This window comes from Parambassis ranga, chromosome 9, assembly GCF_900634625.1.
Source record: "Parambassis ranga chromosome 9, fParRan2.1, whole genome shotgun sequence".
In the NCBI taxonomy this organism is placed as follows: Eukaryota; Metazoa; Chordata; class Actinopteri; family Ambassidae; genus Parambassis; species Parambassis ranga.
In genome coordinates this window covers 16589737-16617050 of record NC_041030.1, presented here as the reverse complement: position 1 = coordinate 16617050, position 27314 = coordinate 16589737, and the positions used below count along the sequence as shown (strand labels likewise).

Here is a 27314-nt window from a genome sequence, read left to right as displayed (position 1 = left end):
ATGCGTGGTGACGAACGTCAACCCCTGTGGCTTTATGAAAGGCAAAATCCCTCCGTGTGCATCGCGTCTGGCAGCTGTTTTAAAGTCTGTCGAGGTGAAGGAGCCCGGACTCGAACACGGTCACATCCGTTGTTGTGTGAGCTCACCCCCGGGCCCGCGGCTGTGTTTATTTCCCGCTTCAACAACATAGACCACGGGGACGAGCCACCGGACGTAACGTTAGCCGCGAAGGGAAGTGGGCTCTGTCTTCTCTTTCATCAGGCAGGTGAGGACAAAACGTGCCATTTTTAATCCCATGAGACAAACTTAGCATACATGAGAATGTTATCAAGCTGGACACGGAGGCAGTTGTGCTCCTGGTGTCCTCTGTAGGTCGCCCCCGTTCGGGGCTTGAAGTGGCAGCGGAGTAACGTTCAGGGATGTAAAGGGGTTCTCCTCAGGCAGCCGAGTTAGAAGACTTCGTGGGCCGGTGGCGTGACCGTGTGTGACTGCTGATGCTGAAGAAGTGTGACCATGAAAACCAAGGCCCAGTTAGTCAGACTCATCCTTGATCTCTTCCATTAGTTCCCTTTTACTCGACAAATCGTTGTGGACAAAAACATTTATCTGCGACGCCAGATGACTCAAGGTTTCTAGATAATAAGAGCTTTATTGTGTCTTATTCACACAAAATATTGTCCAGAAAGCTGAGCAAGCATTACTAAAAGGCATTGTCTTTAAATGTAGACCCCCAAAACACGTGGTAAGCTGGTTAGAAACAACCGCATCCCAGCAGCACTAACTGGGACACTGGACCTCCTTTGACCAGATTTACTGGCTCCCGTTGATGATGGTGGTGGTGTCCTGGAAACGTGGTTAGTCAGGTGTGTGTGTGTGTGCGTGCTTACAGTATGTGCATCTGTCCCTGGCAAAGGCATTCCTAAGATGGCACCAAGGGGACAGAATTAGCCTTTAGAATATGGCAGTTATGTCTTTCAGCAGCTTTTCTTCAGGGTCTGGACCACAGAGGCCAAAATACTGATAATAAAAGTTTGACACAGGCAGCTATAAATCTGACGTTGATATGTGTAATAACCAATTTTTCTCTCTGTATGTAAAAAAAAAAAAAAAAAAGAGGATCAAATGATACGATAACTTGGATCTGTGTAAGACACACGGGCTACATGTTTGTTTGCATTTCACAAACAAACGTAACTTTTCTCAACAGACAACAGAGATGCTCTTATGTTTATCCTTTAATCTGTTATGTTACAGATTGAGTGAGAACACTAGTTATCACACTAACACAGCAAATGACTGATAAACATTTGTGCCATGACCATTGTCCCAGCAGAGAAAACCTGCATCTGACCATCTTACCGACACTAACTGTTAGCTTTAAGTCTGCCGCGATAACAGCAAACTGGCAGGTTAGTGACTAGTTCCACATGTGGGCTTGTTACAATTTCAGGTTGTTAGCCAGCTATTAACCAACAATGGGTACCTTAGTGATGTGAGCGTCACTACAGATCCACCCACAGAGGATGTAAGCACAACTAAACAGAGTCCCCTTCAAAAGCAGCAGAATTTAAGGAAGCCACTCTGGAGCAGTGAAGCCTCTTCAGAAGAACCTATTAAAGTTACCTTGGTTTGATTTTTGGACATAACATGACCTGGATGAATGAGAGCATCCAAAGAGAGAGTGAACAGCTGTGGTTAGAAATGGCTGACATGAAGACTGTTGTCATGGTTAGGTAGGAGATCTATTAAAAATAAATAATGACAGGGTCATTGGTGATTACATTTGTGGAAATAAATCATTGTGTCTATCATTGAGTGTATTATTGTGATTGTTTGTGTACAGAGTGTGAACCCAGGCCGTGTGTGTGTGTGGATGGTTGAGAATTTAAGCATTTCATGGCACATTTTTGTCATGTCCATAGATGTTCTGCTAGCCTTCTTTTTTTCTCTTTTTATTTGTTCTAGTTCAGTTATTTTGCAAAACATCTGTTTTTGTCGTTTTCACTGGACTTGTGTTGGGAACAGATCGGCACCAGTCTCTCTGCACTGGTGGTTATTTTAATATTTGGGCCCAGCTCGAGTGAAGCTACTTTTTCATGGCACAGATGGTGTGGTTACTGCTGTCAGCAGTGTGGTGGACTCATTTGAGCTCTAAATTTCTTTCAGTTAACTCGAGCTTTAGCATCCTGCTGAGTCACTCTGGGACCAAAACAAAGGATAAAGTTTATTGACCCGGTCGCGAGTAATGGACAATTTTTTTTCCACCACAGAATCATGTTATTGCAAATGGTTTGAGACACATAAAAGGAAGTGGCTGAGATGAAATATTATAATTGTGTGTTCACTTTAGTCATAAATAAAACATGCCACATTTTGTTTCTAAAGCTGATAGACTAACAAAAACAGATGCAAACCTATAGTCTTCTCGATGAGTCTGGATCTGGTTGTTACCACCATCCATCTCTCACCTCTTGTCAACCTACTCTGTTGAAACCCTGATATGTTGTTTTGGGATTGACGATCAACTTATGCTCTTAATTATATGCAGTGCTTCAGCATGCTTATAAAACTGCTGTCATTATTTCATTATTTCCTCTGGTTGAAGCAACCACTCTTAAGTCAGAGGGACTGAAGGATATGGAGCAGAGGATCACCTCATTGGATGTCAGGCCTGGCCAGGATCTAACACATGGCAGTAAACTGGGTTGCAGAAATGGATTCCTGGCCCTGTTTGCTGTAGGCCAGCATGTGACTAAGATTATACTGTAGTGCTGCTGGGTCATGCTGTGCCTCCCACTGTACTGTGTAAAGGTGTATGTATATGGTAGACTTCAGTAATCTGCCTAAAGTAACATTTCCTCTTGTGTTTATTCACTGTTTTATGTAAGCCATAAAGAACAAAAAGAGATTTTACTGTAAGTGGCCACACAGTGTGCCTTTTTTTTTCTAAAAAAAAGAGGATAGTACTTTCACAGGGATGTATGCTGTTTCAAAAGAACAATATCCTTTCATCTGTGATCAATGACAGGAATTTCTGTGTGTGACTGTTGAGGCTTAGTTTATTAAATAAGACAGATTGAGACATTTACAGGGTCACACCTGGTCTGTTAGCTCTAAATGAGCATTTCTTGCATTTTAAAGATTTTTGAGTGTGAATAGAGGGGGGTGGGGGTGCGGATTGAAGGGACCTTTGGAAACACTTATTGATTTATTGGCGATTGCAACTAATCATGTGCAGATGGTAGTGGTGGAAGATAAAGACATGCTTTTTTCTAAGGAATAGAGGCATGAATAGTCTTTTAGTCTCCACATTGTTCCTATAATATAATTGAATAACTGTTGTGGTGTTATGCGTGGTTAACCTTGTTTTATTTCTGCTTCTCTTCTTTACTTCCCTGTCATTTTATTGGGTAATGGTTTAAATATGTCAATAGTCCTGCTTCCTTTCAAAGTGCTATTGTAAGTAAAGCGGAATAAAACAAAATGATTATGCCATGGCCCAGAATTTATGCTCAATTTATGGTCCCTGAAATCTTGTGACATTTCCACAGGCCAGTCGGACTGTTTCGGAAAATCCAGAACACTAAACCATGACCATCATTCAGAATTTTTTTTTATAAAAATTTAATCAGCTGCTTGACAGATGATGAAAAGACTGTTAGCTGCATGCTAAAGAGGATTAGTAATTGACTTACTGTTTTCAAAGTCTGCTCAAAGTGGCTGATCTATGCTTATTATCTATTTTTTTTCAAGTCACATTAGGCTAGTAAAATTTGCCCAATTTTGTCTGCACAGAATCTTTTCTGTGGCATTTCAAAGTAAAAGTAGGTTAACTTAAATAGACATGCTACCTGACACAGTCTGCTGTGCTCTGCTAAAGCTGGCTTAGCCTCCATTCAGTCACATTCAGTGTTGAATGTGTAGAGCACCGTGACCCTGTTGCATGGCTAAAACCCTGTGCTTAGAATCCTTTATTGATTTCTTTCCTCTCTTGGTTCTGGTATCGGGTCTGTGAGGAGCCTCGCCCCAGCGATGGACTTCATATCGCTCCTCAGTAGAGCATATTCTTATCTCTCTGAGCCGTGTTGGTTTTGTCTGTCCTCTCCCCTGTTATTAGCAACATTTTTAAAGCACAAACTGCTGTGTGAGTGTGTGTTGTGAGCATTTGAGTTGATCTTGCAGGGTTGGGTTTCGAATAAAAATATTGAATATTTTGGCACCTGAGTGTTTCATGGTTATTAATAACTTAGTTGAGCCTCTTGACAGAGCACAAATCTGCAGCTATATGACTGTTTTAAGCAGAACTTTAGATGGTTTCATTTAGTTTAAATTATATTAAAGTTAGGAAAGTTAAAACATTTAGATTGGACACTTTTTAATGAAATAAAATGAAACCAATATTAAAATAAATTTCTTCAGGCGTCTGAATCTTGGTTTTTAGCCTATTATCAAGCTGACTTGTGTAAAATAATTAAGTCAAATATTCAACAAAAGATTTACCACAATATTTGTTGTAACTTAGTTTCTCTGTTTTTTTTTTGTTTTTTTTTTAATAACATCTGCAATGTCAGCAATGGAAAAGGGTTTTTCAGCACCTGCTCTCAGATGATTCAGTAATTGTGTTCAGATCTAGCGATGTAAACAGGCCACCCAGGTGTATGTGATGGTTTTAGTTCTAGTTATCTTTTCTTGGTAAATTGGGTTTGCTATCCCTGCCACAGATTCCATCAGCCTCCATTTAAGCAGTGATCACACGTCATTCATTCAATTAAATGTATATAGTGACCATGATAACACAGTATCTGGCTTCCATGCTGTTTTCATGATGTCACAGCACTGTATTGAGAAATCTGATCTACATACTGTAGTATTGTACCTCTATAGCATTACACACTTGTTAAACATCGCTGAACCTCTCAACCACAGCCCAATGTGTGTCTTTGCACAGCCAGGGTTTAACCCTTAATGCGCAGCATTTTTACCGTTATGACCCACTTGCCAACTTGGAAATTGTTGACGTCACATTAGGTGATAATAATGACTCTTTTAAAGGGTTGAATGAAGGTAATTCGTCTCCACAGTTACTGTACACAAAAATGAAACAGGTTATCCCACCGTGAGCAGCCGCAGTAGGAGTCTGGCTTGGGGAGGATTAAAGGATTTCATCAACTGTAAGCAACAATGAATACCTTCAGTTTATATCCCTGATGGGGGGGGGGGGGGATGCCCAAAGCTGTGTGAAGGGGAACGACCTATAAGAAAAGTGTACAGTTACTGTATAGGCCTGAGAACAAAAGTGAGAGACTACACCACATGCTGTGTGGGTGTAGGTGTTGGCTTTGAGAACAGGCTGGAAGTGCAGTTATAGGCTGAACATCTCCTTTCTCCTGATCTAAACGTTGCTGTCCTTCCTGCTGCTTTGGTTTCTTTAACTGAGAAATGTGTTTATACAGCACAGTGTGGGAGTCCACCTGCTGATTCACTCTACCGAAGAAAGGAGGACTGCATTGGCTGTAGACCAGTCACAATATTAAGTGCATTTCTTTAGTTCAAAGGTCATAAGGTGTCCTGTATATTAGTCAGGTGTGTTAGTAATTACAGAAATTTATATTTTATTAATATAATCTTATAATAATCACCTGCTGGTCCATCTCAGTACTGCTTCCTTTACGACTTCTTTCTAAGGCTAGGGACACTACATGGCTTTCCCACTCAGCAAACACTCCAGCTGGTGGCAGTAATGTGGCAATTTGTTGAAAACCGCCACAAACCACAAAGAAGAAGAAGGAAATGGAAGAAGTAAACAAACACTGCACCCAGAGGAATCCACCATACCCTCCACCTTCCTGTATAAAACACTCAGCACTCAGTGCTGGTCGAGCTCTCGGCCTGTTGTCTTGTAGGGTGGTGCTGAACTGCATATGTTTTCGTTTCTGCTATGACGTTTTAACACAAAACTCTTACTTTTGGTGCCTCTCTCATATGGCCATTCTGTTTTCTTTACTTTGCTTCTTTTCTCAGCCTCAGAGCTGTAGTGGCTTCGTCCAGGTAAATAAGATTCTAAGATTTGCTGTAAATTCCCCTGAATCTGATGAGTTAATGTTTCAGCTATAAATACATGCCTGTGGTAAAATGAGTATTACAGTCAAATACACTCTACTCTTTGAAATAAGTGCAAACACAGATTATTATTACACAATACCATGTGGTCTTTGATGTTAGTTGTGTGGATGGACCTTCGACCTTTGGCAGTTTACAAATGACTATTGATCATGGTGTGACGCATTGTGTTAAAAATCTTCCTTTTGGGAAACCACAATGTTCACATTGTCTGGTTCCTCATTCTTTGTATGAATATCTGCTTGCACAGAAAGTCCCTTTAAAAAAACACCTGTAGCTGAAAGTAATTACACACAGAGGGTGGTTCCCTGTCACGCCCTGTCACAGTTAACTGGGAAAATAATTAAATTACTTATTAATCTGGTTTCATTATTATTAATTATTCCAATTCTAATGCCTTGTTGTAACTGTTAGGCTACAAAGCAGATATTTAAGATGTTTCATAATGCAAATTGAGTGACGATATTGTACAAAGTCCTTGGTTGCTGTATCATCTAAAGTTCTATCCAAAAAAATCCAGAGTTTTAGTTATCCTTGTCGATGCCACAGCCATGTCAAAGTCATTGTGACTTGACATTTTGTACTGAGACAGCTGCTGCAACAGTGAGGCAAACTCACTTATCTATCCTCACCCCTGCTCTGCTCGCAGGAAGTAGACATGACATGACCTTGCAGCGTCATACTCGCTCCCTCCTATGGTGAAATATGAACTCTCTCCATGTGCACACTGTCATGTAATGTGCCGCCTGTCCACTGTCACATGTCTACATACATATGCATTTTAAGATATTTCTGTTCATTTTATTTTGTCTTTAATTTATGTCTCATTGAAGATAAGCTGAAATTGTAGAGGTACAATTATTTTGTTAGTGTTGAATTAAGCGACTGCATACTTAAAACTTGAAAGTGTGCTTTTAAAGCACACAGCTTTCCAACAGCTATGAAATGTTTATCAGCTTGTTGACATTGGTAAACTCTTGTGTATCTTCTCACTGGCTGGAGTATACACAGATCCACAAAGTAAACACAGAACCAATGTCTTTAATTTATTTTCCTTGAAGCAACATAGTTTTGCTTCTTCAGAAATGAAAGTGAACAAAGTGAGCCTTCTTTTTCCTCTTGCACATATCACATATCACATTTATACATCCGTGGATGTTTTTATTACTGTTTCGGCTTTTTAATAATAGGTCCTGCACATGTCTCATAATTCATAATAAATCTTAAAATATTTGGTACATTTTCACTCACAAAACTGGACCTAGCTCATTTGCCATCCCTCATATCTGGGATGTTATGAGATGTTCATGATGATGCTGAACCTGTAATTGTATTACAGTAGATCTTCAGTGTTCACTGAGGTTTATTCCTTAAGGAGAAATGGGGATAAACCTCACATAACTCTGATCCTGCTGCAGTGTAAACATCTGAACCTCAGACTGACATCTGGAGGCGAGAGCCAATAACACACGTACCCACACTCACAAATTTAATGCTTAAGATGAAGTCTTCTTCTGGTGGAATCCCACGTAACATGGTACAAGCCCGCACAGGATCCATGGATCAGGTTACCATGGTTATAGATCCACAGTCCACCAACCTGTTTATTCTGGGATCTGAGTTAAAATGACTGCATCAGTCTCTTTGTGCCTCCTCACTTCTCTTCTTCACTGCTTTTTGTACTTTCTCCCACACTTTACCTGCTTTCTTCACAAGTAAGTTACCTTGTGTTGATGAAACTGCAGATTTCAGTTACATAATAAAATAAACACAGTTTCAGTTCTCACTTCTCGCTCCAGTTCCTCATCCATCTCACAGCTGCGTGTGTGTTTCTGAACTGATTCCCAGTGAACACCAGCAGACAGGAAACGCAGGGATGAGTCGTGCAGAGTGCCTTTGTCTCTTGGGCAACAGTGGAGCCGGGCATTTGAGGATTTCATGCTACAGTAGCACAGCCCTTCTGGTGTTAGCACACGGCTCATCAGACCTTAAGTCACCCAGAGGCTGATTGTACCCAACATCCCACAGCACATGGTACTGAGAGAGCCACAGGCGAGAGAGCCACAGGCCAGACAGCATTGAGGTCAGTTATGTGGTAGCTGTCCTTCCTCATTGGTCAAAAAAGGAAAAAAACTTGGTAGGAGAAAGACCTATTTGTCATCAGGTTATGAAAGGATAGTGATTTATTATGGGTCTTATTTTTGTAGTTCTGGTCATAATTTGTATGTAATATAATAGACAAGGTAGGAAATCCAGATTGCAAACAGGCATGTTTAGATAATATTGTTGGTTTTAAAGCTCCACAACCTTAGAGAAGTGATACCTGTGGTACCCCCTCTCCCCTCTTATCTGGTCATCAGCTTCTCTCTTGGTCATCTGCTTGCTCTGTTGTCAGTCTGAACATTGTATTCCACCACTGCTGCTTTCAGAACCTCCTACACTTTAAAAAACACTCTTCAGAAAGCCTGTGGGTGACATCGCCAAGATTTTACCCGTCTTTGTTTACAGTGTTTTCAGCCGTAACTGAACTCTTGAGCCTGATAGCTCAGGAATGCCATGAAGGAATTTCCTCATATTATGCACGGATGTCAGTTGTGACCTCTAAATCTGTATCTAAGCAGGTAATTCCTGACGCAAAGGTTAGTGTGACCTTTCAAAGCACATAACCCACAGTGCAATTTCACTGGTTGACAGGAAAACTAAAGGTTTACCAGAAAGACAGTCTGTGTCTAAAGAGCTACTGTTTTGTTTTATGGCTTGATGTATCATCTCCAGTCATGGTTTCCTGTATGATTCTCCACGGATGCAATCTCAAGCAGCATTACTCGTGCAGGGCAGCATGCTGCAGCAAGTGTTATCAGAGACTGCAGGGATGAATATGAAGTAGGCTTGTGCAAAATCGTATCGTGTGCAATTAATGTTCAGAAAAACTGTCACCGTATAATATTTGCCACTTATCGATTAAGTGCCTCCTTATGATGTTGCGACGTAATTGCGACGTACTCTCACCATCACCCGCACGCGCGCACGTGAGCCCACAATAACAATAAAAATGGCGGAAGGCAGTTTTTTAACCTAACAGAGGTTCAACGTCTGTCGCCATAAGCCGGAGTACGAAGAAAGCCGAAATAAAGCGCGACGAGACCACAACGCCGGCTACGGTTGTGCGCATGCATACCCGACATGCATTAGATGTGAAGCGTGGAGCGTTGGTTGTTGCCTTGGTAACTAGATGTTTTCTCGTATCAAAAGAATGAGCTCCGACTGGAGAAGATGCCTCCCGATCAAAGCCTCCTCCAGCAGAGGCAGTCACTGTGCTCCTTACGACCAAACTAAGCGCTGGAAGAGCATAACGCAGGTTGATTTGCACAGACATACATATAAATGTGGAATTGTCCGGTTTGTTTGTTTTTTCTGCTGCCGTTCTACAGTATGAGTGAAAACATGCACTATTGTGGGACATATTCCAGTCACAGGTTAATTTGCTTGAAATAATCACTGATGTGACTTTTCTGAACTTATTTGTCCTGTTTAATTTTAATGTTGACATGCACTGCTTTGTGACCTTAAGATAAGAACATTTGAAGGACAAAGTTACTAAATGTTTGCTTCATTATTATTTTGAAGCAGTTTGTGCACCTGTTTTCAATACATATTTCAAACATAGCTGGTTTGTGCCTAATCACTACTTACCAGCTTAACCTGTTAGAATGAAGTAGTTAACTTGACTGATGATTTGTCAGTATCATTTTAAAACAATGTGGCGATTATCGGCTAAATACCGCAATTAATCGTAATTTTTTTTTTCCAATATCACCCAACCCTAATATGAAGTCGTCTGTGGTTTGAGCTTCTGTTAGAGTTAACTCTTAAATATCATAAAAACATAGGTGTAGAAGTTTGTTAATGAAGCTACTGAACAAGATTGATTTTTGACATTCTCACCTTCTCTTACCTCGGATTTACACCAGAAGTGTTACGGAAGCAGCGCGACAACCACTGTGAAATGCTTCTATTTTAGTCAATTAAAGTATTTACAGAGCGTCCCAGAAGCAAAGCTCTGTGAGAGATATGTGCCGGTTCTGTAAACCAGCCTGATGCATGCAGAGGGGACATCAACCATCAGCAACAGGCAGATTACTACGTGATTTTGTGAATCTTGCGGGAGCTTGTAACATGTATGGATACGCAACGCTTCTGAAACGTGTGGGGGGGGGGGGTTGATTGATCACTCTGGAGACACAATAAGAACGTGCCTCTTATGTAACGCTTCTGGTGTAAATCTGGGCTTAGGCCTGAGCCTCTTCTTGTGATGAGGTTGATTTTGAGACACCTTACTCTTGCAGCTTTCCTGAAGCAACTTTTTTTTTTTCTCAAAATTTTAAATCATAATCAGCACATCGGACACGCTAATAACTTTTGCTTGTGATTAAAGTGCTATCTGTCCAATTAACTTATGTCTCACCTCCCTCCTCCTCCTCCTCCTCCTTACCCTCAACCCCCTTGTGTGTCTCTTCTCTGTGCCTCCTCCCCTCCTCTTCTTCTCTCTCCTCTCCTCCTCCTCTTCTTCTTCTACTGCCTCCTCCTTTCCCTCTCTGTTGCTCCTTCCACACAGATGCTCCCAGCCGCCCAGCTTGACAGGAGTGATGGGATGTGTCAACTAGGTATTACACCTATCCCAACATCTTACACTGCAAGCAGGGATACTGGCTGGATGGGACAGGATTGGGCTTAAAAGATAAAACAAATCAAATGTAGATCAGACTTAGTGACATAGGGTGAAAGAAAGAAGGGGTTGAAAAGAGAGGTGATTGAAAAGTTTATCAATATACAACTCTTTCACACTCAGACCCAGCAGTTATACAGACAATTGTTTGCTCTGATTAAACGTTTTTTGTTTGTTTTTTGGTGCCTTCTCAATTTTGTTTTAAGACGAAGAAGTTGTGAGAAGATGTGTCTAACCTCCATGTCCATTATATAACATGTAGGTGTAGATTGTAGATGTAGATTTCCAGCATCACTCAGAAATGATCCTGTTTATTGGATGTAAGACACAAAAATCTGAAAAGCAGGCTATTTTCTTATGCGCAGTAGCTTCAGTGTAAAAAGCCTGTGATCATCTGTCTGTAGAAACACTGCCAAAATGACAACCGCCAAGTTTTGTCATCATCTTAGAAGTAACAGGTAGAAGTTTACATTGTCATAGTGTTAATTCTATTGGTGTAGTTGCATTCAGTGGGACAGTAGTCTTTGTTAATGTGTAAATGTCCTCCCAATTTTGTAATTCCAGTAGATTTTTGCTCAGAACCTGGTTCATCTCCCATTTAACTGCCTTTATACAGTAAAAAATGTTTTCCCTTCACCCTGTGTATGACATTTGTTTGCCTAAGGTTAGTTTTCAACTTTAGTTAGTCAAGAAGACAGGCGACCTGTGATAAAAATGCACATGCACAATGTTACATAAAGCTGTCTTCTCTCATCAAAGAAGAGCAGATGCAGGAAGATTTGGTTCACTGTCTGCAAAGTCACATTAAAGATGCTTAGATCTTGGCATCTTTTTAACATCTCGTAGTTTTCACAATTTCATCACATACAAGTGGGTCACAGTTGATTGATTTATTAAAAGGCACCCTTTAACATACAGACACACAGTAGTAACTGGAGGCCTAGTTAACAAGTTAGGCAGTATTACGGTACTTCATTCCAATACAAAAGAACTGATATCTTTTTACATCATCTCTGTGTATTCTGCTCCTCTTCTATCAAACATCAGTCTCTCTTCTCTTTGCTTCCTCTCTCTGTCTTCACAGAGCTGGTAATAAGGATTGTTCACTAAAGTAAAAAAAATTATAATTATATGGCTTTATAGATATATATGGATTTGTGAACAGAAATATATAAAAGTATAGTACAGGAGGTCAAGAATGTTTATTGTCATTATGTGCAGCAAAACTGTTTTTTTTGTCTTGAGCAAGTTTTCAAAGTGTTTGTCGACTAACAAAACAAAAGGCCTGCAGCAGCCACCGAAAAAAAATATTTCAAATCTACTTAGACTAGAGACAGATAATACAACCCTTGAAATTAATATAAAATGTTAATCTCTGTTTTTCTGTTTTTTCCAAGCAGTTGAGGCAGCCCTGGATGATGTGATCAGACTGAGGGATTCATCTGCAGTGTTCACACCAGAGCGAGACACAGGAGGGACAGAGGAGGAGGAGGACGAGGAGAAGAATATCAAGGATACAAGGATGGGCGTAGGGAAGAATACTTCCTCCAAATCAATGGATAGTAGCAGCGAAGGAGGAAAATATGAAGAGGATGGCAAACATGGTGCAGATTTCTACCCCATTCCGGTACGCAACTTTACTGAACCACATACTCTCATAATGAACAAATAACAAAGACAGGGCCAGCACGCAACCGTATAATTACTGTCCCCGCTGCTCCTCCCGCCTTCCTGTCCTGGACTCTCACGGTCATATTTGGCGCTGCTTTTTGCTTGGAATGTTTGAGCTAAAAGCTGCATACAAACAGTGTGCATGCTGCTGCTCCATCCATCCAGTTCCCTTCTTTGTCCTCCTCGCAGTGGGTCAGTGCCTTATGTAGGTCAGTAGGCAAAATGATAACCATAGCGTTTTATTCGGAACACATCTTTTTACCAAATAGTAGTGTATTATTATTATGGGCTGTAGTCTGATGACAGTGGGGCTGAGAGATGGAGATACCCAGAAGGAGCTTTGGGAGCTTTTTATTAGGGTTTGTGCGCACCTGTTAGCTCAGGATGGTTGCTGCAGGTTGAAGTAAAAGAATGTGACAGTGACCATGAAGAAACTTTTATAATCTATTTTCTGTTTGTAAAAACAAGCACAAAGCTCTTCCTGTGAGATTCTATTGCGACATTCCGTGGAGCACAGTTTGTCTTCCGTGAGACAAACTGTAATTGTACCATCGAGTTATTGTGCTGAGAAGGAATTCAGGGACAAGCACTAAAAATCACTGTGTAACCACAAAGTGGAAGCAGTGGAAGGGCGTTCTTCATGTGCTTCACTTAGTTTGCATGTTGTCCTGCATGAAAATGTTCAAATATATCTTCCTTAAATCATTGTCAATCTTCCGCACATCGTGTTCCATCTTATGATGGTCCTTTCTTTGTTGGTTAACACAATGTGCACACATACGTGGGCAACACACTTATATATATATATATACACACACACACTTCTGTGGTGGAAATTTGTTTTGCAAGGTGATGAGTTTGCATACTGTCTTCAGCTTGTGATCGTTTCCAGGTTTCAAATCACATGATGCGTCTTCATTTTCAAACAAGACAAACAAACAAACACCGACACTTGGTCTGGCCTGTCTTTTTTTCATGGCTTTGCTAGCAGGCCAACAATGACTCAAAGCTGTCAGCGTCATCCTTAGTCAGCTGTCTGGAAGCTTACATTGGTTAGCCAGCATGGTCCAGCAAGCAGCACTTTTACAATGCCCTGACTTGTGTGTGTGTGTGTGTGTGTGTGTGTGTGTTATTAGGTGGTGGTTAATGGAGTTGGTGGTGCTAGTGGAGACCTGGATACTGAGAACACGGAGCTGATGGCCATCTACACTAAAGAGAATCAAGTAGCTGAGAAGGTAATCATAGAAGTGATCCACAGTCATCCACTTAAAGTGTTAATTTAAGTGAATAAGTGTTTTTAAAGTAACATGACACACATTCACATGCTTCTAAAAGCTTACTCATTCAGTTACGGTACATGCTATGTAAGAAAGTTGCCCACAGTCCTCACAGTTCCGGTGACTCTTCATTTCTTACCTCATCTTTTTTCCTGCCACATCTTTTCTTCTGTTTTGTTGCTTCTAATATGATACAGGAAATGTGAGCAGTAAACACTGAGGCTGATATCAGACAGATTAAAGTTTTCACTAGATATGCTGATTTTATATGAACTGTGTCAATAATACCATACCATTAAAAACTACTGTGGACTAAATGTTACAGTAACAATCATGCAGACTCATGTTTCCTTTTGCCTGCAACAAATAACTTGTCTTGTAAAACACATTCTGGTGAGAATGAACTCATCTTACATGTTTCTTTGTCTGCTCTGCTCTTTTTTCATTGTCACTATGACATTGCATTTTTTGCAGAAAGAATGAAGTCTCCTCTTGTTCTCCTCTTTCACACAGTTTTTTTATTTCATGTTTTTGTTCTCAGCTATTTCTTCGCTATTTCCATGTCAGTGTTTAACACTGTAATGGATGCTGCTTATATAAATATTGATACAGTTTCTTGTGTGTGCAGAGCTCCATGTCTGAGACACTGGACAGCACAGACAGTATTGACGCAAGGAGGATGGATATGATCTATACCATTGAAGACACCCCACCCTGGTACCTGTGCGTGTTCTTAGGTTTACAGGTAATTTAACATGTGCAACTGGTTCACCTTATAGACAGAAAAACACCATCCACACGTGTCCTGTATATTCAGGGTGTGTTGTATCCTTTGCTGTGCTGTGTCATCTCAGAGCTTTGTGCTGTGCTGTGCTTACAGGTCATTACACAGACACAAAAATAGGAATTTGGTCACTTTAGTCATCATGCTTATAGTTCAGTAGGTTAATGACCCCATTGTGTGACCACAGTGGACTTTTGTCCTCTTGTCGTCTCCACCGTCTCTTAGTCATGTCTGAAAAATCACCAAAAAGGTGTTGACGTCATGATGTGGCCACTGTTTCACCTTTTTATTTAAAAGTTATGGGAAAATAGCCTGACATATGTGGCCTTATCAAATCAACACACATTATATTTGAAGTAAATCCTGTTATATCTCATGTGTCTTGTCTTTCCAGCATTACTTGACTTGTTTCAGTGGCACTATCGCAGTGCCGTTCCTTCTTGCCGAGGCGATGTGCGTCGGCTTTGATCAGTGGGCTACCAGTCAGCTTATAGGGACCATCTTCTTCTGTGTGGGAATCACCACGCTGCTGCAGACCACACTGGGCTGCAGGTACGTGCACAAACAAACTTTACCATCTCACACAGACAAAAGGAGGTTACACACAAACACTGACACATAGGCTGCAGGTCATGTTTGCCTCCTGTTTCTTCCCTGTCCTCTCAGCCCAAGTGCCACTTAAAGACAGGGCCAGTCAGCATAACGTTCCCCTTTCACCACCCTTTCCTCTTCATGTCATTCTGGAGTGTGTTTAAGTGTGTTAGTGTGTTTAAGCAGTTTACATGTCATGGAAGGTCCTCCAGTACTGATGCTTTGTATTCAAAGTAGACTCAAATGACTGGTTTGTCTACGTATGTGTTTTGTATGTGTGTGTGTATATCTGAGAATAATTTGGCATGAAAAATGCTGATCTTGTTTTTCAAGTTCCTCATAGCTCGTGACAGTAGCTTCTCTATGAAACTGAGATTTTCTGTCTCCTGTGAAAATAGAAGGAATGTGGTGTTTGACCGCGTGCCAGATGGGCAGGTTATGTGGTTCTACTGTGTCACCTCTGGGCATGCAAGTGTGGATAATTTCTCTTTTCCATTAAGTAACTCACAAAATGTACCAGTAATTCCCCTTATTTAACTCCAAGGTTCATATCATTTGAGAGTATTAACAGTGGACATGATCTGTTGCCATGGATATTATCCCATTGTTTGAGCCAGTGTTTTAATAAAAGCATGGTCATGGTGGCAGGAGATGTTTTTTTCCATTCAGAGAGGCGAACAGGCTCTTGTCTATTTTTTAATAACTCTAATCTTTAGAGTGTCTCATTATTGTTCCTGCCGTGCACCTGCCACATTATAGATGTTTGGTTTTTTTTGACAGCAGCATGATGGCATTGACTGATGCCTCGAGGGACGTGCTTTATTTTCTTTCCGAAGTGTTTGATGGGAACTTTCGAAGGGCGTTATCATTACAGGCACCCTGTTTGATGCCTTGATGTGTCAGGAATATTAACATTTGTCTAGGTACCGCCTCAGCTGACCAGTATGCCAATTCATAGTAGACTTAGTTTGTCACTTCCTGTCAAAATATCTGGCCTTTAACTCCAGTCATCAGGATGTTGTCACATCTCCAAAACATAAAATGAATCCAGATTTGTCGTGATTGTCCTTCCTGGCAGTTCAGTGAACAGCTTTATGTGTATTACAGTTTATCACCTCAGGTGTCATGACTGCACACACAGCTCATTTTTGTTTATAAGTTTATTTTGCTGATGGGTCAGCAAGACATGCAATGGGTCAAGCTAATATGAAGAGAGCGCCCCCTGTTGGAGCACATGAGATAATGTGTATTTTGTAACATTTTGTTTCTTTAACACTAAAAACACTGACACACTGGTGTATGTGTAGGCATGTTTGATTTTTCACAATATATATATATTGATACAAAAACATGCTATTAAGATTTTTGCCTTGATATGGAAACGACAGTGTTGTGGAGGATGTTGGTGAAGTGTTGTTTCTCTCTGTCTGTTCCTCCTAGTTCTCTGACATAAACAAAGAGTCTGGACTTGGCTTCAGTTTGAGCAGCATTTCTGTCACACCAGCAGCCTACTTTCTCTCACACTCTGAGGCTGAATTGAGCCGAGGTGACAGATAGTCTCTATCTATCCATCTCTCTGTGGATTACTGTCTGTGGAGAAATGTCACTGAATGGAAGAAGAGAGGGAGAGGAGGGAAAATGTAGGAAGACCGGCGTTAAAGACAGGAGTTCTGTATACAGCAGTGATACAGCAGGCTGTCTGGTCAGTTAATATTCTACCGGATGTAGGCCAGACACAGATGATTAGTAGTAATGGCGTATATAAATGTTCAGTGTTGGAGCTATCACACACCATCTGTGTATCTGCAGTGCCTTACTGCCCCCTCCCTACCATATGATTTCATGAGGCTTTTCATTTTTAACTTGCTTGACTAAACTAAAAAAAAAACTCTGGTCCAAAAAATATGTTCTTCTTTGAGCTTCATTGCAGAAATTTTACATTCATCTGTTTAAAAATGTTAAATATAGAAGTTTTATAACCTTTGTCTTTAACACATTCACACACATTCTGTCTCACAATGAAACGGCACTGACCTGCCATTAAGAGAAACTTGAGGCTTAGTGTCGAAGGACACCTGAGCCACAGCTGCCTCATCGGCTTAAGTCTCTGGTAACAAACACTCTTGTGTCCAACAGAGTAATAGATTTTTTTTTTACAGAGAGTGAGACTGTGGAAAACTGATAACAGAAAATGTTAGGACAGCTCATTCAACCAGCCTGCACTATCACTGTGTTGTTTGAATAGCTGAAGAAATCGAATGAACTGGAGGAAAAGGTGACGAGACAGAGGGGGTTGATGAATCATGGTGAGGTCGATGAAGCATAAATGGTTTTTTCCCAGAAAGCTGCACATGTACCCGTTTCATCAGAAGTATCCTGCTTGTGTGTTCAGCTGCCACCTGCAGACACAGAACCTCTCAGAGGGCACAAAGAATTGAGCGTTATCTGTTGAGTTTTACCTTGTTTTTTTATCCATTCTGCCGTTCTCACAAGGCCTTGTTTGATTTAAACACATATATGATGTTTTAAGCCTAAAAATGTAACTCTCGGTTATATTGATATCTGTATTGTACTAAATTTTAGCATAGTGGGGTCAACTCAAATCTGATTACCAGGGTCACCAGACCTTTTTGACACCACTTTGATTGAAACAGTTGTACTGCTTATTCATAACAATAAGTACCCACATCCCTCTTTTCTTTTTGCACTTGTTCACACTGCTTCTGTTGTCAGCATACACTTAATTATCTTATCTCATAACTGCTCTCACTACCCCCCTGCTTTAAGTTACATGATGACTTGTACATACTTAATGCTACCCAGGGGTTCCACACATGATAACCTTGCTTGTTACAAAATGATCACACTTGCATGTGTACGATGTATTTATACAGACTTTCTGTATGGATCTTTTCTTGTGTTTAGGTTACCTTTGTTCCAGGCCAGTGCTTTTGCCTTCCTTGCACCAGCCAGAGCCATCCTGTCACTGGACAAATGGAAGTGTAACACCACAGGTAACGCTTCTCTCCTCTGTATCTCAGTCTCACACTCTCTTGTGTGTGGTATTATGATGCATACAGTGATCTTATTTTCTTTCACCAGATGTCCCAGCGCTGAACAGCACAGAGCTCCTCCACACAGAGCACATCTGGCACCCCAGGATACGAGAGGTGAGGCGAAGATAGACAAAAACATTTTGTAATCAGATGATTACAAATGTTTTTATAAAACATAGTCATGTGTCGTAACACGAGGTGTTATTCATCGTAGCTTGTATAATCTTAATTTCTACACTACTATAGTTTTATAATACAAAGCTGGTGTTCTATATTCTTATTCTTCAGTGTTTATGTCTGCAGGGTTTAGTGTTCTGAGACAGAAGCTGTTAATGTGCATTAACCTTTTCCCTTCGTGTAATCAAGCTGAGTAATTGTTTTTTATGTGACATCTGAATTAGACTGAAACTCAATCAGATCGTTGAATGGAGGCACATGCAGGTTATAAAAGGTGACAGAGGAGAACACAAAGACAGACGAAGACCAGACAAACAGGATTATCACTCAGAACAGTGCGGATTATGTTCCTTCATCTCACCTGATGGTGATGCAGATAGCGTGTTTATATTCATTTCATCATGAATTAGATTTCACACATTAGGCAGATGGATACGAACAATAAAATCTTGGTTTTCTTCAGGCTGAGCAGTGAATTCGAGTTGACATATTCGGTTTCATAAGTTTTGTGTCATGTGATGCAGCTGCTTATTTTTCCTGAAGGTTAGGAAGTCCGTTATGAGAGTGACCTTTTATTCTTTGATGCCGTTGTTCCATCCTACATGTGGGTACAGAGCACACAGACAGCTTCTTTGTAGAAGTCTTGGGACCTCCAGAAAATGGTCCTCAGCAGCAATGACATCACTGAGTTGTGTATTCATCTACAAATACAAACCTGTTCTTATTCACATTTTTCATTTGCTTATAAACAGAAATACAAAAGCATTTGCCTTTAAACTTTATGCATAATTACCCCAAGAGTTCTCAGGGTTGCAAACACCGCTTTATCGGATATAAATTTTAGAATTTCTGGTGAAGCAGGGCCCCGTCTTTATCAAACACTGCAGGAACCTTTGATATAGTTTTGCCCCGGGGGAATAAATAATAGCTGTATTTGGTTTAGGTCTTTACAGTAAACACTATCTTGGCTTCTGTACAGAAATAACCTAAAACTGCAGCTGTGCTGAAGTGTTCTACATTCTGTGTCTAGAATTTCATTGGTCTTGTTTTCTCTGTCTTAAATTTCTCGGTCATGTCAGATCCAAGGAGCGATCATTGTGTCGTCCCTGGTTGAAGTTTGCATCGGAGCGCTGGGTCTTCCTGGGATTTTACTGAAGTACATTGGACCTCTGACCATCACACCTACTGTGGCCCTCATCGGTCTGTCGGGTTTCCAGGCAGCAGGGGAGAGAGCTGGAAAACACTGGGGCATCGCGATGCTGTAAGGACAGAAGTGATTAACTACTTTATGTAGAAAAGACGTGTAGCTGAGCAGCTGTAGTAAAGCAGGTTTCAATTTTGATACAGTCTGTCTGCTGTGAAAGCCAAACATAGCTGCTGCCATCTGTTCATAAGCAAACACTGTGGTGGCAAAAGAGAAAATAGAAAAAATATTGTACAGCTATTCTAAAACGGACTCATGAGGACTGACTCATGGAGACACACCTCATATTGGGGATAATCAGGTGTTGTGACATCAGCTCCTGCTACTGTGTCATGGCTGTTTACGCAGTGGCCAGAGGGGCTCTCCTCCTGCTCCACAGGGACAGGCCTGTAATTGCCACAGATTTCTCTGGCAGTTTGGATAATTGATTGTCTCTGAAGCCTCCGGGGCCCCAGCCCGGCGTAAGCAGACACTTAAATGGAACATGTTTGTGCAGGATTAGTTTTCTCAGAGGAGAACATACAGCACAGGAAAAAAAACACATGTATCTGATGGCAGGTTGTTTCTGTCTGCAGGACTATCTTCTTGGTGCTGCTCTTTTCTCAGTATGCCAGAAACATTCATTTTCCTCTGCCTGTCTACAAAGCCAAGAAGGGCTGGACTTCCTACAGGCTGCAGGTCTTCAAAATGTTTCCCGTAAGTACACCTGCACCTGTCATAAAAGCACATGTTTACAGTCAACTTTGAGCTCTTCTCTTCTATCTAAATATTCTTCTCTCTTCCACTGAAGTGACCTCATTTTCGGAAACAACTACAGTTTCCAATTATGTCACAAATTTTTCAACAGAGCTGCTCTCCTTGGGTGCAGTGTGTAAATCTGTCCTTTTCTACCCTCTGCTGGTGAAATAACAAAAACACCCGTTGCCCACCAGTCTGATTTACACCTGCCTTATTAAAAGGCCTCCTGCTGTAAGCAGCATGCTGCCATTCTTATTTCTTTGTAAGTTTTTTAATAGGACATCTGTCTTTTTTTAGTTTTCTCTAGGCACCTTCTAGGTAAATTTGTCCTTTCTACTCATTTTACTAAGAATCTTCACAGACAGGCTAGAGCAGCTTGTCGTGTGTATTTACGGTTTAATTAACAGCGCAGCAAGGCGCAGCTGAGGTATTTGATTGTATTGCTCTCATGGCTCTGTAGAGGACTGTTAATCTCCAACCATATAGCAATCATTAGGTAGAATATATGGGCCGCTAAGATTCAAACACTCACTGCTGTGACCAACAGTAAACATTAAACTGAAGTGAGATGAGGATTCAGTATTAAATTTGTATTAAGTGTTTTCTTTTCTCTCTTTCTCCAGATCATAATGGCCATCCTGGTGTCATGGCTGTTGTGCTTCATTTTCACTGTGACTGACGTTTTCCCACCAGAGAAGGACAAGTATGGGTTCTATGCCCGCACAGATGCACGGCAAGGGATCCTGGCAGCTGCACCGTGGTTCAAAATCCCCTATCCCTGTAAGTTTGAGGGACAGCAGCCGACATCCTGCTCTGTTTCCCTTTTACTTCCACATCTCACCATGTTTCTACCTCTACAGTCCAGTGGGGAGTTCCTACAGTGACGGCTGCCGGTGTGATCGGCATGATGAGCGCTGTGGTGGCCAGCATCATCGAGTCAATTGGAGACTACTACGCCTGCGCTCGCCTGTCCTGTGCCCCTCCCCCTCCTATCCATGCCATCAACCGGTAAGTGTGTTGTCTAGCTGTAAATGAATCATATCATGGGTAATTTAACTGTCTGGTAGGCCGTTGAACTATGCTTCTTTTCCTCTGTGTCTGCAGTGGGATATTTGTGGAGGGTATTTCCTGTGTGCTAGACGGTCTTTTTGGGACAGGAAATGGCTCCACCTCCTCCAGTCCAAATATAGGCGTCCTGGGAATCACAAAGGTAAATAATTTTGTAACATTATGGCTGGCTGCATCTAAGTGACTCATACCCTTCTAGTACTGAGGAGTATACAATCCTGTTTGGTTGTGGGAAAATGATTGGTATAGATAAGACTCTGGTTTGTCCTCCAGGTGGGCAGCAGACGTGTGATTCAGTATGGAGCTGCCATGATGCTGTTATTGGGTCTTGTGGGCAAATTTAGCGCCCTGTTTGCCTCTCTGCCTGACCCTGTCCTGGGAGCTCTGTTTTGCACTTTGTTCGGTATGATCACGGCTGTGGGACTGTCCAACCTGCAGTTTGTCGACCTCAACTCCTCCAGGAACCTCTTCGTCTTGGGCTTCTCCATCTTCTTTGGCCTGATGCTGCCAAGCTACCTCAAACAGAATCCACTGGTCACTGGTAAGCTTTTGTGTGTCACAATGTGACCACCAGCACATCCTCCATCTGTAGTTCTCTCCACTTTTTGAGACATGTAATGGCTGATTGTGTTCCTTAGGATTGCATGCATTATGTTGGAATGTAAGCCTTTTGTTAATAAAAACCCACACAATGATGGACACTGATTAATTGGCTACTAAAACTGTTTCTTTTCCTCTCAGGAATTGTTGAAATTGACCAAGTGCTGAACGTACTCCTCACCACTGCCATGTTCGTCGGCGGATCTGTCGCCTTTATTTTGGACAATACAATTCCTGGTAAGGTCTTAATTTATTCTAAAAGTAATTTGCTAAAGGTTTATAGATGGATATTTTTCATGAAATAAATCATAATATGGATGTGATGCTGAGCAGGAACAGGTATTCGAATAAAGGCACAATACGTTAGGGCAGTTGGGGGAACTGGCTGAGGTGACTTAACCTGCAGCCGCCCGGATACAGCAGAGAGAGGCGGATGTTTATCTCTGACTTTCTGTTTCTTTATGTCCTGAAGAAAATACACTGGAATACTTGCTCCCTGTTGGTTTTAGAATCAATAAATAATTTGTCTTCCCTTTATCCTCAGGATCCCCTGAAGAACGAGGCATCAGGAAGCTAAAACGTGGTTCCGGTCTCAGTGCAGCAGAACTGGAAGGGATGAGATCTTATGATCTGCCATTTGGAATGGACTTCATCCGCAGATATCCAATATTTAAGTACATCCCCATCAGCCCTGCTTTCACGGGCTTCCACTGTGAGAGACTACAGAAAGCCACCAGATGCAGAATGGGACATGGGGACGGGGTGAAGGGAGGAGGAATGGCAGCCGAGGGCTGCACAGGGGAGAGTCGGGTATAGCCAACGGGCTGGAGAGGTCTTACATGTGGCTGAATTTGGGGAGCAAGGGATGGTACACTAAAAGATCAAAAGATGGGAGAGTGGAGGACAGAAGAGACGCAGGATCATGTGGAGGAAAATGTGATGCACAGACCCGTTTCCTGGCATTATGTGTTTCCTTTAGCTTGTGTCAGTCGTCTTTTCCCACTTCGCACTATGCTATTTTCAGCATGCTATAGCAAGTCAGAGCATGCTACAAAAGATGTCACCGCACAGAGGTTAGTCAGTGTGCGTGTGTGTGTGTGTGCAGGATGCAGCAAGGGGTTTGTGCATTAATTTGCTTGCACTTCAATCCAGTCAAAGCCTGAATGTCTGATGACTCAGTGACTCGTAAACGCTGCTAACTTGCGCTGCCCAAGTCATTTTATCAAAACACATTCTACTAAAAGCACAGTAGAAGAGATTATGTCAGCTGAGGATCATGTTAGGAGTCATTTGCCTCTACACTTATGCAACCATTTTGGGGGATACACACACACATGCGCACACACACACACACACCCCAACAGCAACATCAGTAGAGCTAGCTTGAGAGCTACAATGCACGACATTGTGTTATGCAGATGGATGGAAGTAGTTTGTCAGGTGCCCTTAGCCATGCAAAGTGATAGTGAGATTGATTCCTGCTTGCATCTGCCTCCTGAATTCAAAACTAGAATGTCACTTGGTACACATCACATCCCTTCATCTCATGGTAAAAACAACATGCATTCACCCATTATTTCATGTAGTGAAATGCTAAGATCACACTAACACGGCAGTTTACATGTCTTTATTTTGTCAGTATTATAAATCAGTCATTAATACGACCAAAACTCTACCTTTACTCAACGCACCCTCGTCTTATTAGGCTGCCAAATGAGGCTTAACTTCTTTTACTTTACGCCATGGAACTAAATTAATTATTTACTTGATAACCCTTTGTTGTTTTTCATGTTGGCACTTATGGAAGTTTTGGATGATGCCTCAACCACAGCAGCAGTACATATGCTGACACGTGGCCTTGTCAGGGAGACTTAGTGGAACGTAAATGGCAACAGGAGAGTTTAAGAGAACCCTTATCTTTAGTGTGGTTCTGCTCCAAGGTCGCTTACACTTCTTTGTTTAGGCAGTAATTTGGTTTAAAGATTTCCAAAAAGCTGGTGACGCACACACCCCGGGGTAATAGACTGTAGCAGGGATAACAAAAAAAGTTAATATTACCCTGGTTCCCTTAACAAAAAGCTTTATGGGTCTTTTCTGTTTTCGTCTGGATCTTTAACACGCAACTTTCAAAGCTGTTTTTATGGACAACTTCCTGTGAAAGGAATCCATCAGATTACCTGACCTAAAACACACACAGATCCTCTCAGCAAACAGACTGGCACAAACAACGTTAACTTGAAACCTAGCAAGTTTTTCCTGTTATCCCTGCAGCACTCTATTATACTAACAATTAATGAGCGGTTTGGTTTGGATGTTTAAATTAGAGGGATTTGCGTATCTTCTGTTTCCAGCATCCACACAGAGCAGTGTGTGTTTTGATGACTTTCCCTCACATTCCTCCTCCTCTTCCTCCTCCTCTTCCTCTTCCTCCTCCTTCATGTCGCCTGCAGTTAAGGCTGTGACAGCATGTTTGTTTGAGGTGACAAGACGTTTCATCAGCAGTCTCTACCTTATAAACCCAGGTGTGGATCATGTATTTGACCACACCGTGTGCCTCTGCTGCTTCAACTACAAAAACAGCCGTTTAACAAAAACACCTTAGAAGAATATAATTGTAAAATTTAGCACAACTACTAAATATTTAGACCAACTTAAGATTTTTACTAAACCAAAATGTTAAAAGCTCTACTTCTTCTTACCGTTCTGTTACCAAAACCTCTCTTTTAGCATTGTGGTTTGTTGCTACTGAGAAAATTTATTTTAAATTCTCATCCCAAATTTTCCCACTTTTTAGCTCGCTTGTAGAATCTATTTATTTATTTATAAGAAGAAAGGTGTTTTAATAACTTCTGGAAGCAATGTCTCTTGCACAATGTTGAAAGTATATTTATTAGTTTACCTGCCCTGTAAAGACCGGTGTGATGATGACTGCTCGATGTTCCTGCCCTTCAGCCTCTCTCTACAGTCCTTGCTTTTAGAAACACACCTGGGGACAGCAGTTTTTTATAAAAGCTTATAAGAGAGGTAAGCTGCTTCTACTCCATTCCATTTGTAAAGCGCTGTTTTTAGAAGCAAGAGGGAAAAAAAACATTTTTACATGCTGAACTGGAGAGTTCAAAAACTTAGAATCAGGACCTTTTTGTGTCAAGTACTGTTTGCACATGTAAGAGTGCCAAGAAGGTCTGAGTGAGTTATCCTCTAAACTCTAAAACATCCCTACAGTGCTTCTGTTCACATTTATTTCTGTTTGATGACAAGCGACCTAACTGCTTCTTGACTAAAGATTATTGGGTGCTACTTTTTGTCTGGCTACAGCCTCTTTTGTGAGTTGATCACTGTGTTTCTAACCCGCTGTCCAGCTGAGGTGCATCTACAGATGTTTGACTGGGGTGATAAAATGTTTGCAGACACCTAGGTAGCAAACCTGCCCTAAAACCTGTTGCGATATAACCATTGCAAATGTTTTTATCCTGCGCTAAGGCCTCAGAATTTGTCCTGACTTGTTGAAAATTGTTTTGTAAATTTGGTTGTTGATGGATTCAAAGGTTCAATAGACATCAAAACAGACCTTTGCTGTGATCTGATGACAGTCTACTATAAATGCACACTAATAATGATCCCTCCTTGACTCTAACAGACACCAACTCATCATCAGGTTGCACCAAAACCATTTATTCACTATATCTTCCCTCACATGTATCAGTGCATGCATGCTATAAAATAATATAAAAGCATTTGCCTTGGTTATGTAGCTGAATTCTTAATCTGTAAGTGTTGAATTTTGACCATCCAGTGAACATTCTGGGTGCACAGGGAAGGATGCATACTTGTGAAATCATAAAAGAGGCTGTGCCGGTCAGACTGTAAATGTTGGCTGTGCTCAGAGTAGCTGTAAATACAGCCAGTGTTATGAGACGTTAGTGAAATTAGCAGTGCATTATTGACACGGCAGCAGATTGTTTTTGACTTCTAGCTCACTCGCTCTGTGACAGCAGGCGGTGATTGATCGAGTAGAGGCTGGAGAGCAGTCCCTGCCTCCTGCCTCGGTGTTGGGCAGGTTGTTGGCTCCTCTTCTTTTAGTACATGGCATGCACACATGGAAATCTTACGCACAACATATGACCTTGTTTTCTGTGTCATATCATGTTCCTACAACCAGCACCTCTCCATCACATCATCATCATCATCACTCTCTCTCTCTCTCTCTCTCCACACACACTCACAGAGTTCTGCAGTAAAAATATATATATATATATATCGGTCTCCCCTCTTGTTTTTAGTGTACCTGGTTTTCTCCCCGGGGATTCTTACTGTTGTTTCTGGATGCAGGAGGAGACACCTGCTGGCCACCTTGTTAAGAGCCTGTGAGTCAATAGCAGCTGAGTGAACCTGCCTTATCACTTCATGTCAAGAGTAACACGGGATGCTTTTGTGCCTAAAGGCAGCTTCCTCCAGGTTTTACACATGTACATTCATCTCTCACATCATAGTTACAGAATGAATTCAGTTATGGTAAAAAATAAACTAATTTTAACCAACCGACAGCTCTTAAGAAGGCGGCCAAAAGGTGTGTAACACAAAGACATTTAATCCCTTTCAGTTATTTTGAAGGGGGCGCTACCTGAAGAATATACTTCTGTGTATTAAGTGTTTTATCTTTTTCAATGTTTTTTGTTTTTTATACACCATTTATATGTTTTTGAAAGCAGATATTTGTAAACAAATCATACATTTGAATCTTAAATCATGCTGTCATTGTACTTTTTATTTAAATACATTTTTGATCCTATCTGTGGTTTGGTGGAATCTTTTGTTTGTTAGGACCTTTTTCATATTGTATTTTTTTACTCTAACGTTGCTTTCTGTCGTCCATGTTAACATGTTACCAGTATAAATCAAAGAACAAGCTGACAAACTTTAAATAGATGTAAAAACAACAACAAAAAATATATTTAATGGAGTAAGATTTGCTAAACATCCTGGAAGATAGATTGTGTAAACTAATTGTAGCAACAAAATGTTTTATTCTTTGTTCCTAAAACTATTTAATAAGATGTTACAGAATGAATTCAGTCTTTTGTCTTTTTTTTAATCATGATTCTGTCTGTGACATTTTCTCCTTTTTGTTCCCTCTGTGGTGAATCAGGGAAAAACAGAAACTAGAAGCCAGCTTCTTTTGTGCTGATAAAGGGCAGCTTTGCTCTCTTTTCTCTCCGGCATCAGGCAACACAAACTGACACCTTAGATTCTGTGACATTATCAGCTTCTGTCACACTTTATTTCTTCACCGATCCATCCCTCT

The 27314-nt window shown here is 41.1% G+C and overlaps 1 protein-coding gene across 4 annotated transcripts; it reads left to right on the top strand.

The window, feature by feature from the left end:
- slc23a2 (solute carrier family 23 member 2) lies at window positions 1-26801 on the top strand. 4 transcript variants are annotated; one of them, XM_028413722.1, is made up of 16 exons: window positions 130-265; window positions 10736-10784; window positions 12247-12473; window positions 13654-13752; window positions 14423-14539; window positions 14973-15130; window positions 18095-18183; window positions 18272-18339; window positions 19482-19663; window positions 20182-20302; window positions 20968-21124; window positions 21205-21352; window positions 21449-21554; window positions 21686-21953; window positions 22154-22249; window positions 22557-26801. In XM_028413722.1, the coding sequence occupies exons 2-16, from the start codon at window positions 10736-10738 to the stop codon at window positions 22826-22828; spliced, it is 2157 nt and encodes a 718-aa protein (XP_028269523.1). In that variant the 5' UTR covers window positions 130-265; the 3' UTR covers window positions 22829-26801. The 4 variants fall into 4 exon arrangements, with proteins under 4 accessions (XP_028269521.1, XP_028269520.1, XP_028269523.1 ...); XM_028413721.1 differs by having other exon boundaries at window positions 12244-12473; XM_028413720.1 differs by lacking the exon at window positions 10736-10784 and having other exon boundaries at window positions 1-265.
- Window positions 26802-27314: the final 513 nt, after the last annotated feature.